At 32.0% G+C, this 15,677-nt stretch overlaps 1 protein-coding gene across 7 annotated transcripts in view; it reads right to left on the bottom strand.

Moving 5' to 3' along the window:
* Positions 1 to 11,832: 11,832 nt before the first annotated feature.
* LOC106878205 (uncharacterized) overlaps positions 11,833 to 15,677 on the bottom strand; it is a 24,866-nt gene continuing 21,021 nt past the window's right edge. For all 7 annotated transcript variants that reach the window (XM_089360132.1, XM_089360133.1, XM_089360134.1 and 4 more), the window contains 2 exons: positions 13,962 to 14,029; positions 11,833 to 12,248 (listed from right to left, as the gene is read on the bottom strand). In XM_089360132.1, coding sequence (XP_089216258.1) covers positions 12,210 to 12,248; positions 13,962 to 14,029 — 107 coding nt within the window. In that variant the 3' untranslated portion in view covers positions 11,833 to 12,209. The remainder of the gene's footprint in view (positions 12,249 to 13,961; positions 14,030 to 15,677) is intronic.

Raw genomic sequence — 15,677 nt, forward strand, 5'->3', positions numbered from 1 at the left:
TATAATAAAGCCCTGCAAGAAGCGGGATATACTAATAATATAAAATTTTTTAATAATCCGAAATATTTTTATAATTGTAGTAATAATTATAATAATAATGACCTTTTTAATAAACATAACTTTTATAATCATGATAATGTCTTCTTAGATAATAATAAGAATAATTGGTATTATAATAATAAATTACCTAAACACAAACTTAATTTTAATGGAAACAATTTTAAATATTTTTTTAATGATAATAATAAATTTAATAATACTAATAATAAATTCAATAATATCTATAATAAGAACAAACTCTGGCTAATTATTCCATATGGCATTCAAGTTAAAACTAACATTATTAATGAAGTTTTAAAAGTTATTGATTTATTCCTTAGAGATAATAAAAAATATCATTATATTTTTTCTAAAAATAATTTTGGTGTAGGTTATTCTACTACTAATAATGTTGCTAATATTATCTCTTCTTTTAATAAATTTAAGTTAAATAAGTACTATAAATTTAAATTTAATAATTATTCTAATATTAATTTTAATAATAATAATGTTGACCAGGATATAATTAATTGTACATGTTTAGATAAAACTAAATGTAATTTGAAAGATGTAGTGTATAAATGTATAGTGAAATTATTGAATGAAAATAAACATAATGGTTATAATTTAAATAAGATTTATATAGGTTCGACTTCTAATAAAATTAAATCAAGAGTAGCTCAACATATGCACTCATTTAAGAATAGAAATTTGATTAATTCTACTGGCCTCAGTAAATATATTTGGGAACTTAAAGCTAAAAATATTAACTATATTTTAAAATGGGAGATAGTTTGTAAAGCTAAATCCTATCATATAGGTAATAACTTTTGTAATTTATGTAATAATGAATTTAAAGAGATATTATTTCATAAGGATAATAATTTACTTAATTCTTTTGATGAACGAAAAATAAAATGTAGACATAAACTACTTTATTTATATAAAAACTTTAGCTAATGATTTTTTATTTATTTTGTTTATATGGGTATGTGTATATGCATGTATATGTATATATATATATGAGTGTGTGTGTTTTAGTCTATATGCGTTAGTATGTATGTATATTTTTAGGTGTATGTATATATGTTTACGTATGTATTTATATAGGTTTAAGTGTATATATATATGTGTTGTTTTTTTTATATATGTTTGTGTATATTGAGTGTATATTTGTATTTACATGTATGTATAAAGATATATATTTGTGAGTATAGATGTATATTTATATATATTGTGTGTGTGAGTGAGTAGTTTTGTTTTAGAATATTCCTTATTTATATATTTATTTGAGTGAATTTTTTATTTGTGTGTATATTTTTTATATATATAGTTATGAGTATTTTTGTGTATATGTATATTTATGTATGTACTTATGTAAATGTGCATATATATGTATATATATGGGTATAAGTATATATGTGAGTGTGTGTAATTTGTCTATATAAATTAGTAAGTATATATATATAAGTGTATATATATATATTTATGTATATGTATATATATATATATATATATATATATATATATATATATATATATATATATATATATGTATGTATATGCATGTTTTTTCTGTGTATATATGTGTGTATATTTTATATTTGTATTTTTATATGTATGTATATATGTATGTATATGTGTATCTATATAGTATGTATATTTGAGAGGATGGGAGGGTGAGTGTGTATTTATATATACTATTCTTTATTTATTATATGTGTGTATGAGTGTATTTGTTTTTATATGTATGTTTAGGTAGGTACATGTGTGTATGTGTAGATATATATTTATGTATATATATATATATGGTAGTGTGTATGTTTCGGTCTATATGTGTTATTATGTATGTATATATATGTGTATTTATGTATATATGTGTATGTATGTTTTTATTTATGTATATGCTTTTATTAGTGTTTATGTGTATATATGTGTGTATGTTGTGTGTGTATACGTATATTATTTTGTATATTCGTATGTATATGTGTTTATATGTTTTATATATAAGTATGTACATTTGTATATGTATGTAAGTGTATATATATATATATATATATATATATATATATATATATATATATATATATATATATATATATATATATATATATATGTATGTATATATATATATGTATGTATGTATTAGAGTGTGTGTTGGGGTATCTATTTAATTATTCTAGTAGTTATATTTTGTTTTTATTGGTAGGTTAATATTTTAGTAAGTTTAAGGTTTTATATTACAATGACACTACGATTTTTATAAGACTAAATCAATAGTAGTATTTTAATTTATTTCATAATATTATTTAATTTACGACTATTAGTATTATTATTTATTTATTATATATTAGAATTTAATATTTATTAATATGTTTTATAAGATAACTATAGTTTTTTGTTCTTTTTATGTTGTTAGTTATATAAATTTTAAATTTTTCATTCATTTATTTAAGTATTATTATTTCATTCATGCTTTCGTATTCTATTTTCTATTTTAACGTAGTATTTTCGCGCGACCTCTTGCTTAAAACGCTATAGCTATTAAATAACGTCTTAGTTTTCAGTTTGAATTACGGAAAAATTTGGATAAGTACTGTTTTTTACTTTGCTAAAGATTTTCTACTATTTGAAAATAATATGTATTCTTGTTTTTTATATTATTCATTTGGTTCTTTATAGATTATTTTTAATAGATAACTTATTTAACACTAAATTATTTAGAAGTTATAGTTTCATTTCAACATAATATTAGAACTTCGATTTGAATAGTGTTGATATATTTTCGATTATTTTTGATTAATAATATTTGATTAATAATTAATCTTTATAGTTTATAATATCGTTAAAGATTTTTTAAAATTAAAACTTTGTATATATATATAAAGTTTAATATTTTATTCTTAATAATTTTTTCTTTCCTAATTTTTTCATTCATAATTTTTCCATTCATAATTTTTTCATTCATATTTTTTTTATTATTACGTTTGTAGAAATAAATAATCTTGTATTTTTCTATTATTCAATTGATTTTTAATGATAATTAAATAAACGTCTTTAGCTTTAAATAGTATAGCTTTAACTATTACACCGGTTAAATATGTACTAATTTTATCTTCATTATTATTTTAAACTTAAAATTCGTTCAAATTGTATTTAAAACAATGATAATTTAAAACAATGATAATTTATGTAAGATGTTTTTTGTATATAATATACATGTTATTATAATGGATGAAGGGATGATTATTGAATGTTTATTATTTTGATATTATGATATTTTTAATAATTTTTCTATCTTTATATAATAAGTATTTCATATTAATTCATTTGGTACTTATTGTTGGTTGAGAGATATATATATCTAATTATTGTTCTACTTACGATCTGACGAGTAGCTATATTTTTGAATAGAATTTATTTTCGATAATTTCAATTGATTTTAATCGATTTAAATTTCTTTTCTATTTGAAAATTAGTTATGAAACACGTGTAATCTTTTTATTATATTTATCTTATGATATTTACTTTACTTTATATTATACTCATTTATTGTGCTTTTAATTATTAATTTTTCTATATGTGATAGTGGATTTTCATCGATGAGTTCTTGAAACTTGGTTATTTTCCCTAAAACTATATATTTTATATATATATATATATATATATATTTGCTCGGGTCAAACACTGGAGCGTGACCGCTTTTTCCTTATTAAAATATTGTGTAATGAAACCGGTTCATTCTTTTTGAATAACCCTGTATATGTGTGTGTGTACGTACGCATGTGTGTGTGTGTGTGTGCGTGTATATAGCCACATGTCTATACACATGTGCTTTATGGGTGTGAAACCCAGGGTAACCCCCATAGACCGTCCATCACTCTTTATCTGATTACGCTACTGCTCAATAACTTAGAATGTACTTCTCTTTGGGATTTATGACTTACTGAAGACATATATATATATATTTCGTTTTTGTATTTGATTTGCAAGATTCTTTATGTGAATTCGTGTGTCGGAGTATATTTTATTGTGTCTGGGGAGAGTCATTCTGTTTTGATGCCTTATTAATTAACACACACACCGGTTCGATTTCCACTCATTTACTTATTTTTTACTAAAATTTTCATAGCTTCTTGCAATTTCTTCAATAGTCGTTGATTCTGTTATCGGAATTGCGTTCTATTTGTATTTTTGTCTGTACGCGCGTGCGTGTCAGTATGTATGTGCATACACATGTATGTATGTATGCATGTATGTACATATGTATGTGTGTGTATGCATATATATGTGTATGCGTGTGTGTACGTTTGTATGCATGTATTCTGCGTATTCATGAGTTTGTGTGTTCATGTTTGTATGTGTGTACCTCTGTCTCCTTGTGTGTGCATGTTTGAGTGTGTCTATGTGTATGGGTTTGTGTGACTATGTAAGTGCGTCTCCATATGTGTCCTTATGTGTGTGTGTGTGTGGTCATGTGCTTCAGTCTTCTTTTGTGCGTGTGTGTGTGTGTGTGTGTGTGCTTGTTTGTATTACCTATGTACCTATCTATCTACTTAATTATATATAAGGTGCTTATGTAGTACCCAAGTATATATTAATATATCTTATATATAGGGCCGTCGCTAAGCCTCTGCAACCCCTGCGATCGCGGGGGGCCTATGCAGTTGGGGGGCCCCATGTGAAGATTAAAGTCATCTATTTACTCTGGTTAAGATGTTGAACAAGAATTAAACTTATTTCTTTATTGCCCACAGGAGGCTAAACATAGAGGGGACAAAAAAGGACAGACAAAGGGATTAAGTCAATTACATCGACCCCAGTGTGTAACTGGAACTTATTTAATCGACCCCAAAAGGCAAAGTCGACCTCTACGTTAATTGAAAATTTCAAGAAATAAAATGGTAATACATTGTACCTGCAAAAGTTCTGGTAAAAATATTGCATTGTACCATGAACATCCCTACCTAAATATGTTCTTTAAGATAACATGAAATACTGAACTTCAGACAAATATATCTATGAATAAAAGGTGCATTGATTATGAATTTTTATTGAAGGGATGGGGCCTTGAAACAAAAAGTTGCAGGAGATCTCTAAAAGTTACGCGATGTGCCTGCTTATATATAATTATTAATTTTGCCTATGTGGCTTTTATGCTCGCAGCCACTAGCATTATTATTTTATTATTTTTAGGAATAATAATGTTCTCTTATATTTAAATGTCTACTTATCTATCTGTTTACTTAAATATCCATTTGCCTACTTACATATATATATATATATGTCTAGATGACAGCCTACTAACAAATTTACCTGTGTATGTATGAACTGTAGGTATTGGGGTATCACTACCTTCTACGTATATCTCCTATTTAGTACTGGGGATGTTTCATTTATGAGGATGTACTCCTGTATTTGTCTGAGTGTTGGGTCCTTCAGATGCTTGGATAAAATCTGGATGTCGAGTCGACCCAGTGTGCCTCCATATTGGTCTTTGGCCTGTCAATAGAGTATGGAGGATTCTTTTATGCCGTCATATTGTCTCAAATGTTCACTTAATCTGTCCGCAATGCTTCTACATGTCTCACCAATGTATGTCATGTTCTTGTCTTTACAAGCACCCTCTATGCACCTTATGCTGCAGAATACATTTCTAGTTCTACAGTTAATGCTTGAGTTAATCTCACAGACCATGCAGTTCTCATTGATGCATATTGTATTCTCAAAGGGATACATCCTACATAATTGTGATCTTATGGAGCTCCCTGGCTTTTCAACAGTCATAATGTTGAGTTTGGCCTCCTTCAGAGCTTTCCTAAATCTACAGGCTAGTTCTCCATGGGCTGTGACCTCTACAAACATCATTCCTTGATATTTGTTGACTTTGCACCATGTATTCTTTGTTTGCTTTGTTACAAACTCTCTGTATCCTATTCCAGTCTTTACTTCTGTACCTAGGGCAGGTACCACTGGTTTCATTATATATAATGCTATCTAACTTCTTTCTAGCTCCCCTGTATACCTGAACCCTATCTTTCTGGTCATATCCAGAGAATTGCATACAGGGCATGAAGTTCTGTACATGTTTCTTTGTTTCATAAGGTTCGCATAGTGGGGAGATGTTGTTCATTATCCTAACTAAGTCTGCTATCAGTATGTTGATTTTTATATTGTGTGACAAAGCTGAGTTCTTGTGAACAACATATTTAGAAGCTATGGGTTTCCTGTAATAGAAGTGTAGGAGCTGCACTCTGTTATTCACAGTCTCTAACCAAAGTTCAGTATCAAGGACAGGGAGTATATTGTTAAGGTGCCTAGTGGGGGTAATCTATAGTTACCTTGATACTTTGGTGGATGGAGTTAGCTATGTGCTGGATTCTCTCCATTATGCTCCTCTCAGTTTCTACACCATAGTTACTAGAGTTTGTCCTAACTAGAATATTAATGTTATCTACATACCTACAGTAAAGCAAAACAGTTGTGGATTGTTCAACTAAGGATTGTTCAAGTTTTCTGTCCCATCAGATCATGAAAAGAATAACCACATCTCCAGCCACACCAACAGCAATGGCTGCACCTTGAACCTGCATATATAGTTTCCTGTTAGAGTTTACTGTGTGATTCTTCGAGGTGGTTCTTATGCTAGCCCCTATTGCATGTGCAGTCATTCTTTTCACCTGACTGTTGTTCTCAGGGTCCTATGTCTGTATGGTCCAGCCACTCCAGTGCTCTGTGGTGCCTTTTCTTCCCCTCTGTGACCTGGTGGGGCAGAATCTACTAAGGTCATGTTTGTCTAGATAGTTACAGTCATAGCTTAATTCAAGGAGGAGGCCCAGTTCCCTCATGTTGACTTTACAGAACTCTACATCACTCTCACAGGTAATCTCAATACATTTTTCTACAGCAAAATTTAGGTCTATAGATGGGTAGAGTGATACTACATCCATACTACCCACTACACAACCTGTGAGGTCGTTGGAGTGGTTGCAACTACTGATTCTACTGAGGAGATCCTCTGTGCTCACACAGACATCCAGGGACATTTCAGTGAGTGCCCATAACACCTGTGAAAGGAAGTAGGATAGCTTGTAATTGCTGGAGATATTCGCTCTGCAAACTGGTCAGGTTGGGAGCCCCGTAACAGGACTTATATAGGGTCTATGGTCTTTGAGTAACCCATAGAAATATGATTGTTGAATGCTTGAAAATTTTGTGCAGTCCATTTCTTGGGTTGGAGTATGTTGCACCACATTCCCATGTGTGCATTGAGAAGTTTTTCCACACTTTCATGTTCCTGTGGTGCAATTTCTCTCATGCTACTGATGTGTTGTCACATGATCTTGACATAGTTCTGTGGGCTGTCTATCACCAGCCTTCCATACTTGCCGGCAGGGAGGCACACTAATTCCCTATTCCTAATTTGCTGTTTCAGTTTTAGTAGGCCTTTGGTAACAGATGAACTGAGTTGGACTGTCTCCCCTTCATTATGTTTTTCATTGGTTTTGTTATACCGGTCTAAGATGTGTTGGAGTCTATTTCTAGCTAAGGAAATATGTGAGTCGACCTGCACAGCAGACAAATATATCAATGAGGCATCTAGCCTTACTTTGATACACTAGCCTTGTTCTGAGACACTAGCCTCATTATAAGCTACACAGTAGAAACTCTCAGTTCCTGCCAAGATTATTAGCTTTGATAAATAAATTTGTCAAAAAAATTTTCCTTAAATTTTTCAGTTCAAACTGTAAACCCACATTGCTTTATTTAATTAAACAGGATTCTAGATACAAATTCCAAGAACTTGTATGATTGTTGTTCGTTGGATCTAGATGAACACTTATCAAGAGATTTCCAGTTGTGAACACTTCGTTATGTTTACACACACACACACACAATATATGTGTGTATATATATGGATATACCCACATATATATGCATGTAAATATATACACACTAGTAGGCCCCGTGGAAATTCTATGGAATGGAAAAATTAAGAGGACCAATTTAAGAAAGAAAGGATGATTTGCCTTTTTATAGCATTCAAAGTTTAGCTTTCTTCAAATATTCTTGATGTTCATCTACATTCATTTCCTCATGTCGGGGTTGTCTTTTTCTTCTTTTTGTTATATCTTCTCATTGATCCTCTCTGGCCTGTGCTCTATATCTGCACATCCTTTCTAGGGCAGCTTGCAACCATGTTTTTTGTGAATCCAGAGTTTAGGTTAAATTAAACCTTATAAACAAATACGAGTTTTTTAAGTGAGCAAATGATAAATAATTGCACCTATGTGTATGCGATAGCAGTTATAAAAAAATTAGTTCAATAGAAAAAAATGGCTTTCAATATCAACACACCACCACCACCGTTATCTCTTTCTCTATCCCTCTCTCTCAACCACCTCCACTATCTCTCTTTCTCTGTCAATGTAACTGTCTCCCCTGTCCACCTCTCTCTATCTACTTTTCCCCTCAGCTAACTTTTTAACCACGTAATAAGTTTCCTTTCCCACGCTTCTCTCTCCCTCCCTCTATTTCACTCGTTCTTTGCTTCTGCCTTCAGCTGACCACGTTGGCCTAAGTGTATTAATATCCATCACCTTTCTCTACTTCTCCTGCTCTTCTTTCTTCACTCCTCCCTCCCCCACTCTCTCTCATTCACTCTTCCTCAACCTCCACCTCTCTAACTAACTAATGTACTAGAAGCAAACAAACAAGCAGATTATTATATAGATATGTGTGTGTGTTTGTGAATTTTCCAATATATATATATATAGCACATGCAAATATATTCTACATTCATGCATATACATTTTGCACGTCATTAACTTAACAGCCACTCTTATATAAATGCATTCACATATACATAAATGGTTATGGTGATGCAAACAAGAAAAATAGAACTCAAAATATGAGTATATGTATGTGGTTGAGCTCTTTTCGAGTGTTGGACAATAACCAAAACCTTTGGCATCATGTCAAGCTTGAGAAGAAGACCTATCAAGACAAGCAAAATCTCAGTGTCACACAAATGGCACCCATGCCGGTGAGAGGTAAAAGCACCCATTACACTCTCAGAGTGGTTGGCGTTAGGAAGGGCATCCAGCCATAAAAATCATGCCAAATCAGACTGGAGTCTGGTGCAGCTCCCCAGCTTGCCAGTCCTAGTCAAACCATCCAACCCATGCCAGCATGGACAACGGACTTTAAATAATGATGATGATGATGATGATTTAGCAGAAGGGCCAAGAGTTTCATGTGTTGGCTTTTATCAATGTTGATGAGTGCCAACACACGAAACTCTTGACCCTTGAGTTACTCTGTTGCTTCTGCTAAATATTAATCAAAATATGTGGAGGCACAATGGCCCAGTGGTTAGGGCACCGGACTTGCAGTTGTAGGATTGCAGTTTCAATTCCAAGACTGGACATTGTGAGCATTTATTGAGCGGAAACACCTAAAGCTCCACGAGGTTCTGGCAGGGGATGATGGCGAACCCTGCTGTACTCTTTCACCATGACTTTCTCTCACTCTTTCTTTCTGTTTCTGTTGTGCCTGTAATTCAAAGGGCCAGTCTTGTCACACTCTGTGTCACGCTGAATCTCCCCGAGAACTACGTTAAGGGTACACATGCTTGTGGAGTGCTCAGCCACTTGCACATTAATTTCATAAGCAGGCTGTTCTGTTGATCGGATTAACTGTAACCCTCATCATTGTAACTGACGGAGTGCCACAAAAAATAAAAATATATACATCAACATATATATTGAAGACTCACCCATCACAACAGAATTGAGATCCTAAAACCAAGTTGTCATATAAAAAGCATTGGTGTGGGTGATAGTTCCAATTAAAAAGCACTGGTGATTGTACCACATAAAAAGCACCCAGTATATTGTAAAGTGGTTGGTGTTAGGAAGGGTTTCCAGCTATAGAAACCAAGCCAAAGCAGACTATGGAATCTGGTGCAGCCTCTTGCCTTGCCATTTCCTGCTGAACTGTCCAACCAATGCCAGCATGGAAAACATATGTTAAATGTTGATGATATATAGACAGATAAAAAGAAAGAAAGTAAAAATTGATATAGATACAATACACGCAACTTTTGTCTTTTTAGTCTCAAGAATAATATGAAATGATATAAAGCTTCATATTATCACAAAATGGTGCAACATATTGGTTTCAAATTTTGGCACCAGGGGATAAGTCAATTACATTGATCCCAGAGCTTCACTGGTACTTATTTTATCAACACCAAAAGGATGAAAGACAAAGTTGACCTCAGTAGAATTTGAACTCAGAACATAACGACCAACAAAATGTCACTAAGCATTTTGCCTGGCACGCTAACAATTTTACCAGCTTGCTGCCTTAGAACAGCGTAATATATGCAATTATCAAAAGTCATGAACACCTTTCATCAAATCAAAATAACATGTTTTAGTTTGAATAAGATTTCAGAAGTATACTTACCTTCAGTTATCAAATATTAAGACAGCTTATTACCAGGTGCATTTGGGGCAAAACAAAAGTTTAAAATGAGACAACGAACATGATTATTATTTACAGAAAATTTGGAATGTGCATTTGTTACTGTTATTTAACCATAAAACAACAGCACTCATAATATTTGACAGTTTCTGTGAATGCATTGAATGAATTCCTCTTTCAGTATTTAGCAGCTCTCCACAAAGTAATTTCACTTAAATATAATTTGTATAACTAAATACAATTCGTAAAAAAAAAATGAATTTTACACACTTCACGTATTGAATTTGAATTCCTACAGCACGTAAAGTGGATACGATGGTCTTCTGCAGAGTTTCCTGCTGTTGTCAAAGAGTATCCATTTCTCATCACAAGTAATGATTTGATGCAAAAATCGTCATTTTCCTGTCAAGAAAGCAATAAGGAGCACACTTCGCAGCCTCTGTTTTTTTGAATCTCGTTCAGTTGATGTGGAACAAACCTATCCATTTTCCTGACTTTCCCAATTTTTTACAGGTGTCCAAAGACAGTTGTGCGAGATATTTGGAGTTCTGATGAAAGTTTCCGAACCTTTATTCTCAGATTTTGTTCATGAAACATTTAATCCATCATGCCCAATAACTGATTTTGGCCTACCCCTTGGTTTATTTTCAAGGCTATCATTTCTTGAATGAGAGCTTTGGAACCATCTCTGAACAGTTCTGATGTCAACAAAACCATTACCAAAGGCTCACTTGATATTCCGTAGAGATTCTGTGGCAGAATAATCCAGTTTGTACTCATATGAGAAAATCACTCAACATTGTTTGTTATCATTTTCATAAAGTCTGTGGGTATGAATTTTGTATACCATAATTGAGTTTTTAAATGACTGAAATAACAAGTAATTAAAAAATGTGACATTTCATGTGAAATAACCTAATATATATATATATATATATATATATATATATATATATATATAAATACAAAATGGGACAAGAACGCAAAACATTCAGACAGTTAGGTGATACAAGAAAGGGAATACAAAACATTCAGATAGACGATACAAAGAAAACAAGGACAGGTCATTCAGAGTTTTCTTTCATCAGTCAAGATCCAGATTATCTTTGCAATTTCAGCTGGTTATACTCGATATTGCTCCAATCTGGCCAGCCCTAAGGATTCAATCGATTATATATCTCTTACAATAATTAGTTGCATATCTGGTCAACAGAACTCAATGATTTAAAACATTAATTACACAAAATCATATATTTTAATGAAAATCTGTATTTTGGAATGGAATAAATTGAACAACAAATATTTTCTGAAGAAAGTATTTATTGGCAAAGAATCTGTCAACAACAAATTGGTAAATTCAGATATAAACACAGTTTCAAACAATATTACAGTTTTTCATCAAATGTCTGACAATAATATTTCATTCTTGTCCTTGCAAGATAATAAAATTTTACTAATTAAGCAGTGATATTTACTTTGTTTTTGTAAAGAAAAAAATAATACCCAAATATTCTGATTTTTTAATTTGGAAAATGAACAACAGAACCAATCTTTTTATATTTCATAATGAATGGTAGTCTTTGTTTACCGCAAAACAATAACTGGTGTGTATATAGATACCATCTGATGCTTAATGTAAATAATAATCTTAAAGAAATGAGGATATTTCTGATTTCACATTAGACATCATCAAAGGATTTAACCATGGTAGAGCACATCTGTGGAATAAATAGATATCATTTAAAACCTGCAATTTACGTTTCATTCACCATATTTAGTGGCATAAAAGACAAATGAGTATATTAGACGCACCCCAATTTCAGCAGTACATATTCAGGAGAAAAACGGTTTTAATGCATGTAATGTAAGTCTAACTCTGTATAGGACCTGAGGTGATTTTTTGAGACATTATTTTGGGAGAAAAGGGAATCTTGTAAGCCATCAAATAAAAGAAAGTACTTCAAAAATGTCTTCAATGATTTTTTTTTTTTAAATGACTATTCTGAATTATTAAACCTCACAAATAGGACAGGGTTGTATAATTAAGAAGTTGGTATTGTAACCACATGGTCCCAGGTTACATTCCATCACGCAGTGCCATGAGCAGGTATTATATGTTTCTGAAATATACTTATTTAAAGTCCAATATTGTAGTCCCGCAGTGAAGTATTTATCCAGAACAAAGCCATAGTTGCAAGAGGCTCTGTACTTCAAAAAGATTTCTTCAACTCAATAACAAATTTCTCCCATTGAACCAGTAGCCATGTTATATAATACTGATCATCTGACCCTTAACCCTTATGTTGAGTATGTTATCAAATAAGCATATACATAAATCATATGAAGCATGCAACACAACCATATCAATGTTGTATCTTTTCCTTTCATTTTTAGATTGAATTCAAATAAAAACTTTATCTGATCACTGTGTTTATTCTTGCATATGTGCGTATGTGTATATGTATGTATAAAATTATTCTTTTCTTGCCGATAGAATAAGTACCAGGCTTAAAATAAAAATGTAGTACTGGGGTCTATTTGTTTGATTAAAATTCTTCAAGGCGGTGCCCCAGTCTGATAACTGAAACAAGTTAAAGATAAAATGTAACATGTATATGCGACATATTCTATTGATCCAAAATGTTTGAAAGGTAAACTTAATCCTATTAGGATGTGAATGGTTACAGAAAATATAGTAAATATCTTTGAAGATAGGTATTAACATATATTGATTAACTGAAAGAGAAGATTGATTTATGACTGGAAATTTGTACAATAAATGGCAAAAAATATAGTCTTTTTCTTCATTCTAGAATCTACTTTTATCCTATTTGTTTCAGTTATTGGAATGTTGTCTTGCTGAGGCACTGTCTTGAAAGCAGCAGCTACCCAAAATACATTTTAAGCACTTCTTTCAAGTGTGAGCCATCATAACTAGTGAAGTTGTAATAGAATAGTTCGTATTGTAATCTTACCATAATATTGGAATCTTCAAGACAAATGACCATTCAAGTCACTATCTAAAATAGTAGTGATCACCTGACTACCAAACAGAGTCACATGTTGTAGAAAACTTATAAATCCCATGAAATATGCAACACAGTCATATCAGCGTTAGTGTTTTCTATTGTAATCTTGGGTTGGAATTTATCACAATGTTAAATTACTATGCAATTTATTTCAGAAACTATAAGTCATTCACTATTTGCCATGTAAAAAAAAAAAGAACACTCAGTACACTCTGTAAAGTGGTTGGCAATAGGAAGGGCATCCAATCATAGAAACCATGCCAAAACAAACATTGGAACTTGGTGCAGTCCTCTGGTTCATCAACTCCTGTTTGAACTGTCCAATTCAAGATAGCATGGAAAACAGATGTTAAATGATGATAAAACTTTTAAAAATTTTCCAATATATTTCATAAAACTTACCTTGCAGCTACTTTTGGAAGAATCCATATTTTGGGAGCATTCTGACATATGTTCAGAAAATTCAACATCTGAAAAAAAGAAAAACAATGACGAAATTTAAAACAGTTATCAAAAAAATAGTTATACACTAACAGAAAACTGTCTTAAAATTTGTTTTACTTAGAAAAACCTAATTCATTTCAGTTTTATACTTTGATTATCCCAGAGAAAAATGAAAAAATCTATGAAAGATTCCTAGCCAGGCATAGGTATAGCTGTGTGGTTAAGAAGCTTGCTTTGCAACCACACGGCACATGGTTTTGGGTTCAGTCCCACTGTGCAGCACAACAAGCAGGTGTCTCCTACTATAGAGGGGAAGTTTCAATGTATTCCTTCAATTTCCTTACACCATTTATGTGGCTGTTTCTGACAAGAAATTTTGCTTTCATGTAAAACAATTATATTTTGTAGCCATTATCTGTAATCTATTCCCAAAACACCTCAGTAGCTCTACTTTGCATCGCTCACAAACTTACATGTTCTATGATCATTAAAGTGCAACGACCTCCACAATAACCAGCCTTCAATTTGGTTTTCTGTTCCTAGGTTAATTGGAAACATAGATTGCTGTGCTACTCATAAACCTTCTTGCTAGTTCAATTATTTGGTGAAAAAATACCACTAAAGTAACTTAAACTGTCCAAAGGATGGGTGCGTTTGCTACTACATTCATAGATCAAACTTACAGTCTAAAAGCGACAGAAAATTAAAGGGGAGGAAGTAAGTCCAGCAGCCATTTCTGGGGGCTCGGAGATTCATCATAATGTTGGTAGATGTAGTTCATCAAAATATGCAGTAAGTAATGGAAGAAAATAAACATTGGCTAAATTGAGCCTCCATCATCAGTGTAGAAAAAAATCTTACATTTCAGATCATGGTGCAGAGAAGATTAAAGGTGGAATGCATGGCTCAGTGGTTAGAACATCCAGCTGACAATCATGAAGTAGTGAGTTTGATTCTCAGACCAGGCTGTGTGTTGTGTTCACGAGTAAGATACTTTACTTCATGTTGCTCCAGTTCACTCAGTTGAAGAAATGAGTTGCAACATCGCTGGTGCCAAGCTGTATTGGCCATTGCCTTTCCCTTGGATAACATTGGTGACGTGGAGAGAGGAGACTGGTATGCATGGGTGATTGCTTATCTTCCACAAACAACCTTGCCTGGACTTGTGTTTTGGAGAGGAACATTTTAGGTGCAATCACATGGTCATTCATGACCAAATTGGGTCTCTCTCTTTCTCTTATATATATATATATATGTTGTTGTACTTGGGGATGGTCATATTGCCAGTTTAGCCAATAAAAACACACGCACTGTATATTTGGTGTTAATTTGCTTCAGCTTTATATTACATTAATCTTAATCTTATTTCGGCCAGAGTTCTTTCGTTACACTTCTGTGACCTCATCAGTGGTCCTTTGTTTCCTTCTTTCTTATGTGTGTCTCACCTTGCTAACTATCAGCCATTTTGTATTTTGTATTCCTATTGTATGTGTCTACGCATGCGTGTCCTTCAATGTGTCTGTGTCTTTTGTAAGTGCATGTGTGTATGGGGAGTGTCTGTATCACCTCTGTTCTCTGTTAATACGTGTTCGTTTGTATTTGTTTTTATTTATTTATTTGTTCATGTGTGTTTTTTTTGTTTTTTTTTGTGTTTAATTAAATTTTGTTAACGTA

The sequence above is a fragment of the Octopus bimaculoides genome, chromosome 11, assembly GCF_046866305.1.
Source record: "Octopus bimaculoides isolate indiv1 chromosome 11, ASM4686630v1, whole genome shotgun sequence".
NCBI lineage: Eukaryota > Metazoa > Mollusca > Cephalopoda > Octopoda > Octopodidae > Octopus > Octopus bimaculoides.